Source organism: Psammomys obesus, unplaced genomic scaffold, assembly GCF_907164565.1.
Source record: "Psammomys obesus unplaced genomic scaffold, mPsaObe1.curated_primary_1811, whole genome shotgun sequence".
In the NCBI taxonomy this organism is placed as follows: Eukaryota; Metazoa; Chordata; class Mammalia; order Rodentia; family Muridae; genus Psammomys; species Psammomys obesus.
Window position 1 is genome coordinate 5,002,782 of NW_026594184.1, and position 21,297 is coordinate 5,024,078.

Here is a 21,297-nt window from a genome sequence, read left to right on the forward strand (position 1 = left end):
AAGAAGAAGAAGAAGAAGAAGAAGAAGAAGAAGAAGAAGAAGAAGAAAAACCCCACCTAATATCTATCAATGTCATCTTGCCATATGTGTTCAGGAAGGCAGAAGTATATTTGGACAGTTGGCTCCATTTAATTTTTTTTTTAAAGTCAAAGAGAACAAAACAAATCCCAAATAACAAAGCAACTATCTCAAATGAATAAGCCCACAGAATGAATGGCCCAAGGAAGTCCAGAAATCCTGTTAAAACTGCAGTGCTCTGGCAAGACTGAATGACATCACTTTGTGAGTCTGGCTCTGGAGGGATCAGACTCCTGGGGACAAATTTTATCTTACTAAGTAGAGGGGGCAGGAAGTGGAAGGCTCCCAAGGGATGTTATCTCTGTTTAAAATGAAGACACAGATATGTGTTTTTCAAACCCTGGCTTACTTTGATGCAACAGAAGAGGGGGAAACCCAGAATTGACTCAGAATTCTTGTTCTGTCTCCATAACATTAAATGTTTGCATTTTTAAAAAAAGATGGAGGTGTGATGGCTCTTGCCTATAGTCTTAGCACTACAGGGACTGAGGCAGAGGTCAAAGCCAGCCTGGATTATATGAAACCCTGTCTAAAATAAAGTAAAATAAAGTAACAAGTAAGGTTTCTAGGTCCAGTGGAATATGCCATTTCTTTTACTCCTTGTCTCTAAAAATAATTTTTTTTTTTTTTTTTTTTTACGCAGTAGTGAGGATCAAACATAGGGCCTTGTGCTTAGGCAAGCATTCTGCCACTGAGCTCTTAAAATAATTATTGGGCTTACACTTGGGTTTGGACTGGGCAATTTTCCATGACTAGAGTGAAGCTCATTTGTTGGTATGAGAAAGAAAATAGAGATATGGAATAAGATTTCTGTTTTTGGACAAGGTCTCATGTAGCCCAGGCTAGCCTCAAACCCCTGTTTATCCTGTCTCACCTTCCCAAGTGGGTATTCACCACCAGACCCAGCTTGGAACATGTTTGACATTTTAGTGTCAAACCCAGAGCTCAGCATCTTTTTTTGCTCAGGGCCCACAGGAAGACAGAGGGTTATGTCAAAAGAGGGAGAGAAAGGGAAGGGGGTCATGACAAGAGAAATAAAAAAGGTGAGAGGATGAAAATGACGACTTTCCTCTCATTACTAATGTTTGTCCTCAAATATAGCCCTGTAGTGTGCCACTAGCTTCTTACAATGACCTTTTCACATTGGACATTTTTCACCTGAATTCTGCTCCTCTTTCAGTGGTCCTAAGTGTTTCCTGGAAAACAGTTTTGCACAAAAATCTCCTAGCTATAAAGCTTCACCCCAGAATGTGGCTCTCAAAGCCATCCCTAACCAACTACAATGTCGTACTTCTATGGGTGCACTTCCTCCCCTTCAGCAGCACCCTATGGATACCTACTTGCTGGGACACCTGGTCCTCACAGTTTCTCATCCTTCAGTGCCCACCAGCAATGCCACTTCCATGTGGAAACTTTCCTGGGTGTCCTTTAGCTTCCATTTTCACGACATTTTGATCAAGCCATACTGGATTGGCTTTCCTAGCAGTCAAAAAGCTCCTAGAAGGTCAGGGCCTGTTTCACTATGGTTATCTTCTCCACTCTTTGGGCAGTAGCTTGTCTCAGCTGATGTTCAGTACTTATTTGTTGAATGAGTGCATATCTTAGAAGGGCAAAGAGGAATGGACAGAGTGAAACCATGGTCATGTGTTGATGCTAAAGATGATGGTTAGTAGCCTTGGCTCCTTGGGTAGAAACTGATAGGTGTTTAAACCAGGTCTACCACATTGGCATAACAGAAGTTTATCTGGGACTGGTATTTGGAGCACATTCACCAAAAATAATGTGGAATTAATTTGTTTTTAGATTAGCTGCGCTGAACTCTAAACTTTCTCCTAAAAAGCCACGCCTGTGTTTTGTACTTGTAAGTTTGAAGCTGAACCTTGTAGGGAAATGGGGATTTGAGTGGGATGGGGGAAACAGCTTTCAGAGACTGAGGAGTAGAAGAGAGGAGCGATGCTGATGAAGGAGCTGGGGAAAGACCTACATGTGGGGCGGCTATACTGGGAGGAGGAGGCAGAGGAATCTTTTTATTTTTTATTTTTAATTTTTATCTTTATTTTTGAGACAGAGCCTCATGTAGCCCAGGCTGGCACTGGCCTCAATTTTGCTTTGTAGGTGAGTATGATCTTGAACTTTTGATTCTCCTGCCTCAGTTTCCAGAGTGCTGGGCCTATAAGGGTGCACCACTACAACCATGTTATGCAGAGCTGAGGAGCAATCCCAGAGTATGCCATGCAAGTACTCCCATAGCCAGAAGTACGTTACATTCCTAGCTTTGAAAGAGGAGTTGTGGCTTTCGTCATAGACAGTGTACAGCTTTAAAGGGCTTTGTGGAAGGATGGCCATGACTTCACAAAACAGTGTTTTAACAGATTCACCCAACTTAAACGGTAATCCTGTGACATACAAATTTTGCAAAAGCCACACCCGTCTTCTGTAGAATATTCCAGTCTCCCTTGTACACAAGTGAAATTGTTGTTTAGGCAGAGAAAAAAGGAGTAAAAGATATGCTGCAGTGACTGTATGTTAGGAGGTATGGCACGGTCTTCTATGTCATGCTTACTAGTATTTGTCAGCTTGAGGGGATCTTCAGTCACCTACTACACAAATCCAGCAGCATGCCCATGAGGAATTATCCACAGTAGGTCAGCCTCTGAGGACATGAGTTGAAGTGGGAAGATGTATCTTAGCTGTGTGAAGAAACGCACTATGGGCTGGGGTCTTAGACTGAAGAAAAAGGAGAAAGTGAGCTGACCATTGAGCATTCATCCCCTTTACTCCTGACTGTGGATCTGATGAGAATAGCAGCCACAAGATCCTGAAGCCATGACTTACTCCCTTGAAATGATAAACTTTACTCTTGAGCTGTGAGCTAAAATAAACCCTTTCTGCCTTTAAATTTTATTTTGATTGACATGCATGCATATTGGAGGTGTATAGGTGCCTGTATAGGTGCCCTCAGAAACCAGTTCCAGGTGGTTGTGAGCCATCCAACATGGGTGCAGAAAACCAAACTTGGGTTCTCTGGAAGAGCAGTCTCTGCTCTTAACCACTTAGTCATCTCTCCAACCTACTCCTTCTTTGAGCTGCTTTCCTTGGGGCACTGGATCAAAGCAGCAAAAAAGTAACCAAGACAACCTCCCCCGATCCTCTTCCTTTATCTTCTTTCCAATCCTTCCCCCTCCCCTACATGTGATCCCTAGAAGTCCTGACTAGGATTAATTTTCATTGACTTTTAAAGATAATAGGTAAACTTATTAGTTTAGAATGACAAGAAATATAAATCAAAAGAAAAAAAGAAAGAAGGAAAAGAGAACAAAAAGGCATGGCTCCAGCAACTTAGCATGCAGTGCTGATTTGAGAGAGAACATAGGAAAAAAAGATACATACTTTCTGGCTGTGCAACTTCCAAATGGAGAGTGGAGAGTGTTCTTTTTCACAGGGAGTTTGAAAATATCATCATCAAATATTTTCATGAAATTAAAACAATGCTGAAAGGAACTTGTAGGAGCATCTTTTCTCTTTGGAGGGTGCTTTCTCACAAGTTCTCTACCACTGAGCTAACTCCCCAACCCCAGAGATTACTTTATTTTGATTGTAGACTATAAATTATTCCAGGGAGTAGGCCTACACATGACATGGAAGCTTACTTCTAAGCTAATTTGTTCTTAAACTATTGACCCTCTTCTGCTGGTGAGGAGGACCGAAATTTCTTTGTTCTTTACCCTGGATTTCTTGTGTTCTGTCATGCAAATGAAGCTTGAAAAAAAGGTAGCTGAGAGGGTGAAGGCACTGGCCACCAGCTTGAGGCCCTTCGTTTGACCAGATTTGACAGAAAGAACTGACTCTGGAGAGCTGCCCCATAACCTCTACACATGCACTGAGCCCCCTATACAAATACATTAAAAACAAATAAATGCATTTTTTAATGTGTGCCTACCTGCAATGTAGGCACATTTCAGATTTCTCCCCATCTTCAGCAATATTTATGGTGTTTTCTTTTCTGATTTTTTTTTTTTCTGTTTTGCGACAGAATTTCTTTGTGTTGCTTTGGGTCTCCTGGACTCACTTTGTAGACCTGGTTGGCCTCAAACTCACAGAGATCTGCCTACCTCTGCCTCCCTGATGTTACTGTGCCCGACCAAATGCAATTTTTTTTTTTAATTTAAAAAGAAAAGTAAGATGACTATCTGCTGAACATCACTTGGAAACAATCTTTTTATTTTTTGAGATGGGTTTCATACTGTAAGCCAGGCTGGTCTGAACTCAGGCTTGCTCTGAGCTTGTAATAACCCACCTTCCTCAGCTTCGGAATGTTTTTATAATGATGTATGAGTGTTGACATCATATAATGAGCTTAAAATATTTTGTCATTTCATTTGTTTTTAAACAAGGTCTTTCTATGTAGCCTAGGCTGACCTTGAATTCATAATTCTGCCTCAGCCTCCTAAGTACTGGATTCACAGGCATGCACTTCAAAACACAACTTTTCCAAGAGTTATTGATACACTTAAATAGGTATTTGACTAAAAGTTAAAAAAAATGTTAAAGTTACTTTGAAAAGTGAATTATTTATACTAGTACCGTATGTTTGACAAAGTTAAAACAGCACTGACCGTACCTCCCAGGAACTTGTAAGATATCAGTGCATCTGAATGCCTGTATATCTATGTCAAGGAATCTTTTTATGTACCTTTTGCATCAAACAAATTAGCTTTTGCTTCTACCACTCAAAGCTATTCCTCTTTGCCGGTCACAGAAAGGCTATGAATAAATGCTGACAGAGTGCAAGGCAATGGGCAAGCCTGTCACTTCTCTTTTGGTAACCTCCACTCTTCTGAAAGCACACCACCAGCCCATGTGGCGGTAGACCTTCTCAGCTACCAGTGTATAATGATGCCATGACATTTTTTGGTTTCATGCATCAGTCTTCAGGTAAAGTCGCCCACACTTCCCCAACGAATGGCCAGAGTAGATGGGTATGAATTGTGTAAGAACATAACTAAAAGGTGAAGTAGGAAACAATGGGAAGCATGGTTTTACACTCATATATAAACCAACAATCGAATCCCCACTCCACCCCCAGCCTCTTATCCTTAGTATGTGTGTATGTGGGAAAATACACAGATATTTAGCATATATTTGCATATATATGCACAAATGAATATATAGATACACAAGCATGTTAGGATAATCCTTTCATATCCATAGGGAATTAGTTCTAGCACTCCACCCCTTGCTGATGGCAAAAACTTTAGATGTTCAAGTCCCTTATATAAAATGGCATAGATTTGTATGTATAACTTAGCTACATGTACCTGAACATTTATATATAATTTTTCTTCCAAAACTGTTTATTTACTTATGTATGTATGAGTGTGTGCTGTGTACAAACACGTGTCACTAGTGTGGAAATCTACACCAGCTTTATGGAGAGGGTTCTCTCCTTCTACTACATGAGCCCTGGGGTTAGAACTCAGATTGTCATGCAGCAAGTGCCTTTACTGCTGAACCATCTCACTACCTTATAATTCATAATGTGATGTAAACAGTTGGTTGTATGTTACACTATTTAGGGAACTATGAACAACAATGAGTGATTGCTGGTTAAAGTCAAGGGTGTGGAGTCTGCAGCTGTGGTGGAAGACTGTGTGGATCCTTACCTGATCACTTGAATTTGAATTAACTTAGAAGATTGTTAGGCAGTGGTGGCCACTCTCCTTTAATTGCAGCCCTTGAGTCGGAGACAAGCAGATCACCGTGAGTTTGAGGCCAGCCTGGTCTACAGAGTGAGTTCCAGGAAAGCCATGGCTATACAAAAAAAGCCTTCCTCAAAAAAAAATTGAAAAACTGAAAAAAAAACAAAACCAAAATCAAAAGAGATTGTTAGATTGACGAGAATTATATAAAGGATGCTTCTGGTCTGTGTTTTGTTGTGCAAAAGATTGATTCTGGGGCAAGCGCTTTACCACTGAGTCCCAGCCCTATGTCCATAGAAGATTGATTGTTCAGTTTATGTATCACTAATATGGGTAAACTTAGAAACAACTGAGTGTGTCCACCCAAATGCCATTTTATATAGCTTGATTTCTAGTTTACACTTTTTCTTTTGCTTTCAGTGTCTTTTTATAAAAGTAAATAGAGGCTTCTTGGGGAATGTTTTTACCAATCCTCAGTCAATCTTGTGACTTTTATGGCTTGTAGGAATTATTCCTCCCTACCCTCTGAAGAAGGAAAACATAATCAACCAATGCAAAGATACAGCAGCAAAAGAGCATGTGTTTTTCACCCAGTCAATTTCTTGACATATACATTTATGTGAATAAATTGAAGAATTCTGTGTTTGCATAAATACAAGAATCAATAGAAGAATATTATATTTGTGGACTTTGCCCACGTAATCAGATTGAGGGTATGGGAACAGCCTGTATGATGGTTCCCAGTAGCCCCCACCTTCTATAGCCCCAGTCACGGAGTGTGAATAGGGTCTGCAGCAGTGGTTCTCAACCTTCCTGATGCTGTGACCCTTTAACCCTCTACTACAGTTCCTCATGTTAGGGTGACCCCTCAACCATAAAGTTATTTTTATTGCTACTTCATAACTGCAATATTGCTACTGTTATGAATTGCAATGTAAATATCCGTGATTTCCCATGGTTTTTGAGGGTCACTACCCACAGGCTGAGAACTGCCGATCTAGTGGCTCTTCAGATAGAATATGGCAGAAATGATGGATGCTCTGAGATTAGAAAGTGAATTCTAACACGGCTCTCTGCCTTCTCTTCCTCTTTCCTTCGCTTCTCTCTTTTCATGAACTGCTGTGTGAGGACACCTGAGAATGTGTGGGCAGTTTGTGGATAAGGCATCAGGGCAGGGCTGAAGGTCTCCTGTCAGCAAACACTTAAGTGAACTCAGAGACAGAGTCTGCTGCTCTGGGGAAGGGTTGAGATGGCCGCATATATCTCCTACAGCTTGCCTCTGGGAACCCTGAGCTGAGGTACCAGGCTAAGTCCTACCCAGGTGCCTGACTCACACAACCAGGGAGATAATAAGGGTTTGTTGTCTGGGGTAACTTCTTTTTCAGCAATAAGTTCACTAATACAACAGTTTTTGCAATAGTATAGCCAAAGTGAGTTTAGAAGCTAAAATTTGACCTGATTTGTTGAGAAAGTCACAGAAAATAACAGAACTGAAACTCTCTTTCTCTACTCTCCCTCTCTCTTTGGGAATAAATGACTATAAGATAGTTTCCACAGGAGATTGTATGACATTCTCCACATAGAAATTAACACTAATTAAAAGCAACAGGCGTTTTGTGAAATTTAGCTTTCATCTTATAATAAATATTCCTCTTTTGATAATATACTATTTAAATAAATGTGTGTAGGGGGGTGTATTGTGGACCAGTAGAACAGTTTGAGTTAATGTTTGGTCAGACTTTGATTATTAGTGGAGGGAGAGAGGAACAGGAGTTTTTATATACACCTCAAAAATGTAACCCATGAGCCTAGAGGTTCAATGACATGGTTCAGAGGGTAAAGGCACTTGCTAGCAAGCCCAAGGACTTCATTATAATCTCCAGAATCCACAGGTAGAAAGAGAAGGAAAGATTGACATCACAACATTGCCTTCTGACCTTCATATGTGTGCTGTGGCACGCATGTATACACACACACACACACACACTAAATAAAAATGAATTAAAAAGAGCTTATATATTAAAATTAATATTTGTCCTTAGCATACACACACACATATAAGTTTATGTGTGTATGTGTGTACTTTACACAACGAAAAATATGGTTTACTGTTTTTGGACTGTGGAAAGATTATTTTTCATAGTTTGGGGAGAGTGAAGCCAGGGTCTTTAGTGAGCTGCATCCTCAGCCAAAGAACAAACAATTGGACATCACACTGAGTCTCCTTTTATGGGTGAAACATCTCATTACAGCTCTAATTTTTAAATATCTGACAAGCAATTATCCTAACAAATGATGCCGACATTTTTGGCGTTTCTAGAAATTGAAAGGTGAACACGCTCATTTCCTTTGATGGCAACAAAGTATTTCTTCTTATTATTACAAACATGCTGAACACTATGTTACGGAGTTTTATAAATCATGTCACCTTAAAAATTAACTGAGCATTACCACAATAAAGAAGAAAAACATTCTTTTGGAGTCTTGTATCATAAGGTAATTAAATTACTCAACAAAAAATTCAGGGTTTAAGGCCTGGAGACATGACTCAACAGTTAAGATAGCCTCATCTCAGTTTCTATTACTGATTAAAAACATTGCTTAATTATACTGGGATGTCAAGTTATGTAAAAATATGATTATTGATCAGCATTTCTTTGTACACATTTTTCTTTTATTGCTTGAGAACTTCATGCATTTATACAATAAGTTTTTTTTTTCTTAATCAAATCTACTCCTCCTGGCTCCTTCCAATGTCTCCTCTACTTCCTCATCATTTTTTACTTCCAACTTCATATATTCTCATTTTTAATCCATGAATCCATTTAGTGATGCCAGTATGTGCATGGGTAGGGCCATCCACTGGAGCATGGGAGCTGTTTCACATAACTTACAGCAGCTGTAGCTGGATGCATAAGACTCACACGTGATCCAGCCAGCTAAAATTCCAACACGAGTGCGGAGGGCCTCACCAAGTCCCACCTCTACCTGAGGTGCTATTAGCAGTTGATAACCTGCTGGGAAAGGAAGAGTCAGTTCTCTTTGCATGTTTCTTTTTGCCATTCTGTTTGCCTAGAATGCCCTTCTCCTTCATCTTAACTGAATGAAACTAACTTTCGGATAAGATTCTCCTCAATTGTCTCGATTTCATGAATTGTAGGCCTAACCCATCTTAGTTGATCTCTTGCCCCGGTGACTGGAACTGATCTGTCTTCCCTTCCAATCTTCTCACATATCATTCTGTGGTCATTCCTGTCAACTTTGATGTCTTTCTTACCCTTTTCATAGTTTCCCACCATCATCTTCCCTTTTGCCCTATTCACTGTGTTGGAATTGACAAATGGCATTTTCTCAACTCTTGTCCTCATACCTTTGTGCAAACCCATTCTATTGACTTGAACAACTTTTACAGTCTCTAACCCTGTAGGTGTCTTTACAGGGCTTACAAAACCAACCAGACTGTGTCAGTTTTGTCAGTCACTGAATTTCCAATAGCTAATGTAGTGACTGACATATCGGATAATTGTAATAGATATTTGTTGCATTCATACCCTGCTTCCAGGGATTGTTACCTGGCATTTTATCAAAAAGGGCAAAAAATACTGAGATGAATCTGTTTCTTTAACTACCATAGTTGAATTTGTTCTCTTGATGGTTGTCTTTCAAAGATTTATTCATCTGCTAAAGCACTTCACCTTTATAAATGAGAAAATTGTGCTAAAACATTGCACTCTTATTTTTAGTGAAATATTTGTTTGTATTATGTTTAATTATGTATAGACGTGTGCATATGGGTGGGGCATGTGTGTGCAGGTGCCAACAGAGGCCAGAGGCTTTGGATTTCCTGGAGAACAAGTAATAGAATGGTTGTTGTCTGATGTGGGTGCCGGAAACTGAATTTGGGTCCTTCTGGAAGAGCAGTAAATGTTTTTAACCAGTGAGCCATCTATCCCAAGCATCACTTTCTTTTTTAACTATTTTTTTTATTGACAAATAAGAATTTTATGTTTGTGATATACAACATGATTTTTGAAGAGTCTGCTTGTTACTTTGAGGTATATGGCCTCAAACTGCTACTTTCTTAATCATCCCGTGCCTCAATTTCCCTTTTCCCCTGTGTGTGTGTTTTGAGACAGAGTGTCACTATGTAGATCATATTTGTCTGAACTTGTTGCACTACTACTGCCTCTGTGAAGTTTAGTTTTCTAATTCTACGTGACAAGCACACTTCTTTTATAGGGTGGTAGTAAGAGTTAAAGGAGATGCTTCTACTATCTGGAATATTTTCTCTCCATCTTCATGCCCAAGACATAGTTCAAATGGCAAGATCACAGAAGCCTGGTCCCTCCCCAGTTTCCCATGTCATTTTGTTTGAAGTTCTTCACAGCATGTTTCACTATCTATCTGAATTTATCTCTATTTACTTATGTGCTTACTAGCTATGTGACCTCGATTTCTTTGAGTCCTTTTCTTCTCACTACCATTCCTTGGGGTCCAGAGCCAGGTCTGCAGTAGTTTCGCTGCATAATAAATAGTTGTGGAGTTATTCACTTCCTCTTGTTGCTCCAAGCCCTTGAGAAAGCTAGTGGACAGCCACACTTTGGGGCTCGTTTTTGACAGTTTATATGTTGGGGGCAAGAGGGCTTTTTATCAGTCTTCAAAGCTTATGGTCCAGCTCAGCCTTGGGAACCTAGCATGGGAGCATTGGAACGTGACTTGTCTGCTTCCCAGAATCACTGGAGACTTGAAGATAACTGGCTTATCCTTTCTGTCCATAAAAAGGGTTATAGCTGGAGATCAAACGAGAAAGACTTAGTGCTAAGCTAAGACTTGGTGATAAACAGAAGATGAAGACGGGAAGTGGGGATATAGAGGAAGAGATTCTCCTGGGAAAGGCTTTGTAGAGGAACCTTGAAGGGGTGGGAAATCATCCTAGAGAGAAGAACCCAGAAGTCAATGGTGGCAAACCACTTAAACTAACTCCTTGTTCGTAGACAAAATGAGATATATGTTTATGAAGCAAAACCATCCAACTGATACTTTAATGCCAAGCAGAATTTTATTATTTTTTAAAAGATACAAAAATGGTAAAAAACAAAAAAGAGTTACAATCAGCTATTTATGCCAATCAGAATTTTAAAAGATACAAAAATAGTAAAAAAAAAAAAAAAAAAAGGGAGGGGGGCTTACAATCAGCTATATAAGAATTTGCCCTTCACAATTTTCTCCTAAAAGAGCTGTAATGGCACTTATTTGACTGACAGTGGAAAATGCTACATACTAATTCTAGAAACAGAATTTTCAAGAAGCCCTGAAATCTAGGCACTACATGGGTTTCCTCAGATCATCTGAGTGGACACACTAGTTCCCAGAAATATTAGTGAAGTCAGATGACTACACAAGATGGGCCTCCAAAACTCTGCCTCATGATGTGGGGTTTACATGCTCTCTTGCTTGAAGGCATAAGATGGGCAGCTGGAGTTAGACTGTTGGCTAGGCTCTGGCAAGCTGAAGATCGGGTAGCTGGTCCCATTCTTCTGGGTCCCGGCATCCTTCTGGGTCTTGGCCATGTTCTCACTGTCTGATTTCACGGAGTAGGGCTTAGTGAGCCAAGGGGACCGTCGAGGAGCAGCACACGACACAGGGATCACATATCTAGATGACGAACTTTTGGACGCATAGTGAATCTCAGAGCTGTAGATAACGACATCTGGAGAGACAGCCTTGATGCGGATGCCACATTCGGTAACGCGGTAGGTGAACTGGTAGAAGTGTGGATGAACGTGGTTGGGAGGACACCCTAGACCCAAGTGCACCTCATGAAAGTGTACATAGACGTCATTATTCAGCAAGAAGGGGTGAACGGTGACCATGAACCAATCTGTTGAGCACAGGACATTCACTTGGTTTTGCTCAGAATAGCTGGAAAGCACCAAAGTGAAGAAGAACATTCCTCCGAGAATCTTGGTGAGGTTCATTCTTGAAAGCAGGTTGGGTTAATAACTCCCAGGAGGTAGGAAGGCGTCCAGAAAGGAATTCTAGAGCACAAAGAAACACCAGAGGCATGTTACCTTATGTCTTAAAAAAGGTTCAAGTATGAGAAGAGGGAACTTTCCATGTGAGGCAGAAGTGAATGTTAATTTTATCATTGCAGGAACTTGCATGTTAAAGATAACCAGCATGGCTTCTAAGGATTTTATTTAATTATTTATCTATCTATCTATCTATCTATCTATCTATCTATCTATCTATCTATCTATCTATTTGGTTGTGCTTTGGATGAAATCCAGGCCCTCTCATATGCTAGGCAAGTGCTCTTCCTCTGAGCAACATGGGCCTGGAATGGTGACACAAGGCTTCTTTAAGTGGCTTTCTCATACTGTCTTGGTATAAAACATGCATTGCTGTGTCATGTGTAGAATGAGAATCTGCACCGATTAGGATTGTTACCCCATTTTGTGTAAGGCCAGCATGAAACCCAAACAAAACAGTTTCCTCATTAAACACTAAATCACGGCATGTTTAATTCAAGCTATTAACCTAGCCTGCTTTAATATTTCCTAATACATATATATATCCCAATGAGCCCTTCCATATGAACTTCTTTCTTAGCAGAAAAATTGAATTTTAAAACATAAAAAGAAGTCTGATGACTGTTTCATTAGGTAAGCCTGATTATCTGAGTTCAATTCCCGGAACTTACATGATGGAAGGAAAGATCCCTGAAAGTTGTCCTTTGCCCTCTGCCCTTCTTACACTCACCTCCCACAATGAAATAGAACAAGGTAAGTACACATTTTCCCAAAATGAAATATGGCAAGTTAAAAAAAAAAAAAAGCACTAAGGAGAAATTGCATTTTCCCCTGACAACATGGCTTAACTAAATGAATTCGTCAGGAAGTCCATCAGTAACATTGTAACTCATGATAACCAAAAAATTATCTGATACATCAGGGCATGTTATAAATCAGAGAAATTTCCAAAAGAAAGAAAATCAGAGATATTTCAGAAAGAAAGAATGAAAGGAGAAAACAAAAAACAAAAAACAAAAACAAAAAACAGCCAGAGCTACATAGTGAGACTTCATCAAAACAGAAAAATAAAACCAAAAGCAAATAATGGTAACATTCTGAGCTTGGAGTAGTGGCTTACACTGAAATCCCAACGCTTCTGAGGTAGACATAGGAGGACTGCCACAAATTTAAGGCCAGCTTATGCAACATAGTAAGTTATAGGCCAGCCTTGGCTGCAGAGTAAGACCTTGTCTCAAAAACAAAACAAAAACAAAAATAAAAAACAAAACAAATAAAAAACCCCAAAATCCTGATTGCACTAGTATTCATTTTACATTTTAAATGCACATTGTATATAACTACTTAAAGAAGTCCTATCTTAAAAAGGAAGTGCTTTGTTTATGCTTTGTGTATAGATTGACCAACTAGCTCCTAAAACCTTTGCCTAGATTCTTTTGTGCTTGCTAGCTTTTGGGTTCTTTTTGCCTTTGCCTTTGAAAGAGTGGCAGGGAGAGAAAAAAATAAAGCTAAGAATAAGTGTGTAAAACATGGCAGCAGAGGGAGGCAACAAGGGAAGGAGGGAGGACATCATCAAATAGTGTCCAATTCGGCTTTCACTTTAAACATGGAAAATCACATAAATCAAACGGCTAAAACTTGGAAGGCAATGCATGTGTGTAAGAGTAGGGATTACTTTTTTCCCCCCTCCTAAGTATTCCCATTAGATGATTTCACCCTTTGAATAATATTTATTGAGTGCCTACTATGTTCACAGCATCAGTCTAAAAAGCTCCCCCCAAACATTCCCTTTTCCCATCTGTAAACAGGAAACTTTTCTTGGCCTTTGCTCTTGAAAGATTCGCAGAGTTTTTGAATGGAAAGTATGGTGTAGAGACCCACTAGAATGAACTGGCCTGGGTGGAATGCTTTGTTTCTGATAAGTACAGCTTGCTCGAACTATCTTTCCTCCCTTCTTAATGACTGTTCACTCTCTCTGTACCAGTGGCGGTATAAAAAGAAGCCAAAAGAGACTCATCTGTACTCCTTCTTTATTCTGCAGCATCACTCCTGGGCCTGACTGATTTTTTTTTCTCACAAAGTGAGAAGAGAGATGCAGCACACACACACACACACACACACACACACACACAGAGAGAGAGAGAGAGAGAGAGAGAGAGAGAGAGAGAGAGAGACAGGGAGGCAGAGACAGAGAGAAAATCACTCCAGCATTGTAACTTTGTCTGTGGCTAAAGAAACTACCCTGTCCTAACAATGCTTTAGAATAGCTTTCTCTCTCCAATTTCTTCTTTCCTTTCTTTCTTCTTTCTCCTCTCCCTTTAATTTCTTTCTTTAACATGATCTCACCACCTGGGGCCATCTGTCCTGAACAAAACCCTTCTCATTAAGTAGATTTTGGAATTGGCCAAGGAAACAATTCTTTCATCCCATTTTTGTTCTCAATCCCCAAACTGAGCCTCCAGTTGAAGGCTGTTTCTGGCCCAGGAGTTAAGCTATCCATTTCCTCTCCCTCCCAAGCATCCTTTGTGTAATACACCCCCTCCCCTTTTCTCATGAATAATCCAAATAAAGTTACCAAATGCCTACATTCTCCAAGAAACAAACCAATTGGTCCCTGGGCAATCATTTCAGACTATCTTCTTGCTTCATACCCACTTTTCGAGTTCTACTGCTCTGATTCAGTCTGAAAGAGAGGGTTTGGTGACACCACTGTTTCAGCAATCACTTAACATAAATCTCCAAACTTGGACAAGATAGAACCCGTTTCCTCCAGTTTTCATAGAGCCAGCAACAGATTGCCGTGTAACAGAAGCAATAAATGAAGATGCTTATGTACATGACCACATACCTCTGGACTCAGAAAAAGAAAAACTTTAATGAAAGTCAGTGTAAACCATGCTCGAGGTGCCATAGCTAGAGATCAGGAGGAGAGCAGAATGTACTTAATAATGAGCTTGCTAAATCAGAGCTCAGAACCTCAGTGTTGTACTTTAAGACTGGTTCCTTTTTTCTGAAAACACATCATCAAAAATACAGCTGCCTCCTTTCCCCAGCTGTCTGTCCGGGAGAAGGGTGTGTATGGGCATCTATGCTGCTCTCATTTGTGCTGGGGAATGGTTATAAGTCATTCACCACATAGTGTGCATTTGTCACATGAGCTGGTTTTCCTAACACCCAACTGAGATGGGCTGGAAGCACAGGATGTAGAGGAGGGACGGAGAAGACTTGGGGTACGAGAGCTGAAGGCACCTGAAGGGCCGAGAATGGAAGTGGGAGACTACGGAAGGTGCATTTCCAGTTCTAGTTGCAACTGTACACAGCAGCCCAGGAGATGTGGGATGTGAACAGAGTCCCAGCTAAACTCTCCAGAAATCATTGGTGCTGAGGGGCAGATGGGGACCCAGGAGGAGAGAAATACAGAGACAGAAGTGCTCGCCTTGTGGCTACTCTTCAGCTTCTGGCAGGTGGGCTTAGAAAAGGGGTTTTAGAGTATGTATTACAGGAGCCCCATTTGACCTTGATTGCATTTTTCCTCTGTGGTGAACTGAGATTCATTGGTTAATTAATCAGGGCTCAACTATGGAACATACCGTTCTGAATCAAGCTATAGACTGGCCAGGCAAACTCTTCTAACACCTGGATGCAAAATGTTTATTTTTCTTGCAGTTACAGAGCACAAGGAACTTTCTGTTTTCTTGAGTATGGTTTATGCATATACATTTCCCACTGGTTCTTTCAATAAAAATTTTCCTTCCCTTCCTTTTCTCTACCCAAAATCTCCCATATTTGGAATAATCATTGGTGAATCCTTTATATTAAACATTCAGGAAATCAGGGTTAGGAAGATGCTCTGCAAGCATGAGGAACAGATCTCCAGAGGATAGGTAAAAAGCTGCTTGGCTGCGGGGAATATATATAACCAAGAGGCAGAGCCAGTGAACCCATGGAGGAAGCTGAACAGCCATACTAGACAAAAGGGCAACCTTCAGGTGCAGTGAGAAACTACAAATGTGTGCTACCACGCCAAGATTTCTACAGGGAATGGCTGAAAATACTACCTATGAAGTTCAGCACAGATCTATTTAAAGTCGTGAATAACTATTCAAATAACAGAACAGTTGCCGTTGCCCCTCACTATCAATGGAGGGCTGGTTCCAGAAGCTTGGTTCAAGATCTACAGATGCTCAACTCTCTTATATAAACACCACACAACCTATCCCCATGCTTCACTTTAACTCATCTCTAGATTGCTTATAATACCTGGTATGATGTAAGTGCTATGGAAATAGTTGTTAGGCTATACTGTTCAGGGAATAATGGCAAAGAAAGTCCATACATATTCAGGACAGGGTCAGTATTTTTCTCCAAATATTATACATCTGTGAATGTGCTCATGGAATGAAAATGGCATATTCACATTTTTGTAATAATTTATGAGAAATAATGTGATATTATAATATAGTTGGCTCAAATTATTTGCTATATCCATCAGTTTATAGTTTTCTAAAACAGCAGTTCTCAATCTGTAGGTTGTGTCACCTTTGCAGGAGGTTGAAGGACCCTTTTCACAAGGGTCACATATAAAATATCCTGCAAACCAGATATTTATATTATGATTCATAATTGTAGCAAATTACACTTATGAAGTAACAACCAAAATCTTATGGTTGGGGGTCACCACAACATGAGGAACTATAGTAAAGGGTCACAGCATTAGGAAGGGTAAGGATCACTGTTCTAAAAGTTAAAAATAGAACCTGTCGTGAGTGGGAAAGGTGAAGAATTGGTTAAAGAGAACAGAGTTTTTGTGAGTAGAGAAGAATAAGTTTGTTGGTAGGTTTTGCAGGTATAATGTGTTTGTGTTGCTCTGTGTGTGCATATAGAGCCTGGAGATAGACTTTAGGTGTATTATATTGGTCAAAATGCAGAGACTTTGAAATTTCAGGATGCTTTTGTTTTTGAGATAGCACCATATATGTAGGTCTGGCTGGTTTGAAATTTGCTAGGTAGACCATGTTGGCCTCAGAATCAGAGATGGGCTTCTCTATGCTTCCCAAATATTTGAGATTCAAAGCATGTGCCATCATACCTAGGAAGCTTTATAAAAGACACACAAAAAAAACTTCAAGTGCAAATCAGTTTTGTGGTGTTACTGAGCAAAGTGAGAAGTCTAACACAGATCTCCTGGAAAGCAGGTGGGAATTTTGTCTGCCAATCTCTTTTGATGTTGTTAGAGAAATGTAGGAATTTTGCATGGAGAATGGGGAGGGGAATTAGCTAAACATTTCCACATCTGTTTTTGGAAGAGTTTGGAGAAAGAACTCATTCCATAAGCTCCTGAAAGCTTTCTGGTTTGACAGTTAATTTATTTTTAAAATTCAGTATACTCGTGACAGAAAAGTGATCATTTGTATATTGTTTTTCCAGACTCTTGTTGTCAAAACAAAGGGAAACAGAGAGGAAAAGGAAACTCCAAAAGAGCATGCAATTAGCTCAGGGAAATAGAACTGTCAGAGATTTGATTTGCAACAAAGTTTGCTTATTCTTTTGCAACTTCTTTGAAGAAAAAGGAATTAGAGTTGGAATAAAGAATCTTCTACAGAACAAGGAGAGAGAGAGAGAGAGAGTGAGAGAGAGAGAGAGAGAGAAGCATCTGGATGTTTTGAAAGCTTGGTAGTTTAGCAGTTCAGGCAGTCACAATCTAACTTTTTCCTCTATGCTATCTCAAGGGTGCTGACACTTTTAAAAAATCAGTGTTCTCTTACAGTTTAGTTTTAAAGAATTAGTTGGCTAACTGTTCTCAAAGAGAATGAGACTTGTGATTAATACAAGGCACTACATGTTGAAGGTACACTAAAACAAGCTAGAAAACAAAATAACTGCTTTTATGGAACTTGCATTTACGCTAAAGACCCTAGGATGTATTCTGTTTTGGAATCTTGTGAAACAGTGTTAAAGTAACTGCACATTATTCACCATTTTCTGTGGAAGAATTATGAACTGCTAAAGTTTAACAAAGTCCATTTTCTTCATAGAAGAAAACACCTCGACAGGATCCTTTAAAAAGGCACCATTCAAATTAAACTAAAAAGCAGCCATTAAGTACATGTACACACACACACACACACACACACACACACACACACACACACACACACACTAAAAGGAACAGCAGAGAAAAATGGAGCTATAGAAAAGAAAAGATAAAAGAGAAAAATACTCCTAACTACCCATTATTAAAATGTTGTTTTATATACTTCTAATTTGGGGTCAGGAGGTCCATATATACATATATGATTCAAAGTCATTTCTAGAGAAAAATGTCAAGGCTATTTGAAAGCTGTTTTTAATTTTTGATGATGAATTTGAAAGCAATCAAAGCATTGTTTTTGTTTGGGCCACCTGGTTTTGTTCTTATAATCTGTTAAGCTATAAAGCATAGTTTAAGTGTAATAGTTCATCTCACACACAAATAAAGGTTGTGATATAAATAAGAGCCTGGGCTCCTTGTAAGAGAGAGAACTTTTCACTGGTTTGGGAATTTGGTTACTAAAAGGTAAATAGTCTAACATGAAATCAAACCATAATATGGCTAGAAAATAATAGGGAACCATGCCTTAGCCGAACACAAAAAACTTAAAAATAAATACAGAAAGCCATACAGAAAGAGAAACTGGAACTTTCAGGTCCTGAGACCCCCTTTCCTCCCATGTGGAGTGGCTGAGTTGTTTTAATTGTAAAGTCCAACAAAGGAATAAGGATGTATTTCATAATTTCCATAAAAATGTAAGGAAAATCCCAAATGAATGCCTCTAATTCAGTTTATGTTTTAATTTAATCATTTATTTGAGATTACTCCGCCTCCCCCCCCCCCCAAAAAAAAAAAACAACATTTGCCACAAAGCCCCAGAGTCCCTTCTCATTTTAAGAAGACAAGGTAGGCTTGTGTCTGTGCAAGGTTCTCAACTCCACAGCAGCCCAGACCACACGTTTAACCCTTTAGTGGGTTCTATAAGGCTACTGAAACAAAATAATGGCCAGTTTGCATGAGGTGATCTCAGGGTGTTAGGCTGGGGAGGGCAGAGGGTTGATCAGATGCTCCACCCAGGGCTTCACCAACTCCTCTATACACTTGTGTCAATAAGCAAGGGCTCAAGACAGCTTCCCAAATCCAACCAGGCACATTCCCTGTTCCCTTTCCAAACTGGGAGTTTTGGGCACAGAATCTTTAAAGCGGGGTGCATGTACACAGCCTCTTAAGAGTGGCCTATAGCCGAGCCAAACCACGGTTGGTTTCACAGGCTGTCTGCTTGATTTTTAACTGACCTAACTGGCATGCATCTTTCCCTAACTCAAAGCTGTCATGTATCTTAGCTCTACCCAGGGTATGGCCAAATGGGACATGTGTATATATCTTGACTGGGACCAATCGCCATCTCTTGGCTCCTGAAAAGTAGAAAAGGTTCAGCAGAAAGGTTCTTTGGATAGGAAGGCTGTCAGTCAATTTTAGGGAGCCTACAATTTGGGAGGTGTTCATGTATACTACAGAAAGCAAAGAAGCTTTGGGTCGTGGCATTCATGTATATGTGTGCATGGGCACATGAGCACACATGCATACAAACACAGGGACACATATACCTCTCGAATAGAAAGAAAGCCTCAAATCTCCTTCCCATATGAGTCTGATCCCTACTACTTCTTTTCATTCCTTAATTCCATAATTAAGCTTTTTTTGTTGTTGTTGTTTTCAAGATAGGGTTTCTCTGTGTAGCCCTGGCTGTCCTGAAGTCGCTTTGTAAACCAGGCTGGCCTTGAATTCACAGAGATCCATCTGCCTCTGCCTCCTGAGTGCTGAGATTAAAGGCATGCATCACTACAAGAATATGGAGCTAGGGAGTTAGCTCAGGAGGTAAAGTGTTTACTTTGCAAGTGTGAGGATCTAAGTTTGGGCCCTTGAACCTATAATAACCCAAATACTATGATGTATGCTGGTAATCCCAGCTCTAGAGAGGCAGGGATGGGATGGAGACAGGCAGATTTCTGGAGCTTAGTGGCCAGGAAGCTTAAATTAGTCCATGAGCTCCAGGTTCAGTGAGAAAATGTCTTTAAAAAAACACAGTTGGAGAACAATCAAGGAAGACACCCAACATTGGCTTCTGGCCTCTACACTTTTACATGCATTTCCAAACACATGCACATATCCACACATATACATGAACATGTATGAACACACTGCACACACACACACACACACACACACACACACACACACACGGCTATCAGGAATCATCGACTGTTCCTGTGCCTTCTTGTCTACATCCTAAGGACCTGAATCTAGTTATCGGCTAGTCCCTTCCCCACACCTTTTTCACTATTTCAATTCAAGGCTTACCATAATGGGAAAGCCTTGTAGTTTGAGAGCATAGCTCTGCTCATTGGCTTGCCTGCTCACCTTGCTTGAAGAAAAGGACTTTATATCTTCCTAGCCTGATGGTTCCATTATCCACTATCTCAAATGCAAATAACATTCCTTGTACAACTCTTCTCTTTTCTCTGACTCCCTGTGACGAATCAACATCTAAAGTGGACAAAGTCTTCCTTTAGCCTTTACACAGGAGGAAAGAAGAAATTCTCAAACCCAACCCAGATTGTCTTGGCAGTTGAGAAACAGAACATAATGAGAACCAGAAGCTTCAGGTCCATGGGGTAACAAAGAATGATGGGTGATTGGACAGGCCTTACTGTAGTCACTGAGACTGGGCACATGGATAGGGCTCTGAGGTCACTTAAAATTCTCTAAGCGAAAGAAGGAATCAAAGCCACAGGCATCACAGCATTTCCTCTGAAAGCAGATCGACAAGTTCAACTCAGATCCAAGCATAGAGGGTGAGACCAGAATTCTCCAGGACCTCCATAGGTCCTGGGAAATGAGAAGCAAGGCAGTCTGAGACTCCTACACCCTAAGTTCCACTGTGGTCAATCTCAGGTTTTGTTCAAGCTTTACCTTTTCTGAACACTGTCAAAAGTGTTCACAGTTAATCCTGTCTTTGCATAGGGTATAGTATTTCCCTGGAAAATAGCACTATTCATCACTCTCGCCTGTACTTTTCATGTAGCAGTGATTTGGACTTAGATGTGATAATCCTGATCCCAGCAATATAACTGAGACTTGGTTTGGTATCTTCTTCCTGAAATCACTATTTGGTTAAAACATATATATATATGGAAGCACATACTTATACACAAAAGGTTGAACCTATGTTCATTACATATGTTATATAATATACACACTAAAATAAACATATAATATATTGGCTAAAAGTAACTACAAGAAGGCTAATGCCTTTAATCTCAGAACTTCGGAGGAAATTCAGGCTGGTTTCTGTATTACATAACGTTTAAGACTAGCCAGGACTACAAAGTGAGACAGTGTCTCAATAAAATAAAATAAAATAAAATAAAATAAAATAAAATAAAATAAAATAAAA

General features: G+C 39.9%; 1 protein-coding gene across 1 annotated transcript; it reads right to left on the bottom strand.

The window, feature by feature from the left end:
• Window positions 1–11,215: 11,215 nt before the first annotated feature.
• Plac1 (placenta enriched 1) lies at window positions 11,216–11,755 on the bottom strand. Its single transcript, XM_055618046.1, has one exon. The coding sequence runs from the start codon at window positions 11,753–11,755 to the stop codon at window positions 11,216–11,218; it is 540 nt and encodes a 179-aa protein (XP_055474021.1).
• Window positions 11,756–21,297: the final 9,542 nt, after the last annotated feature.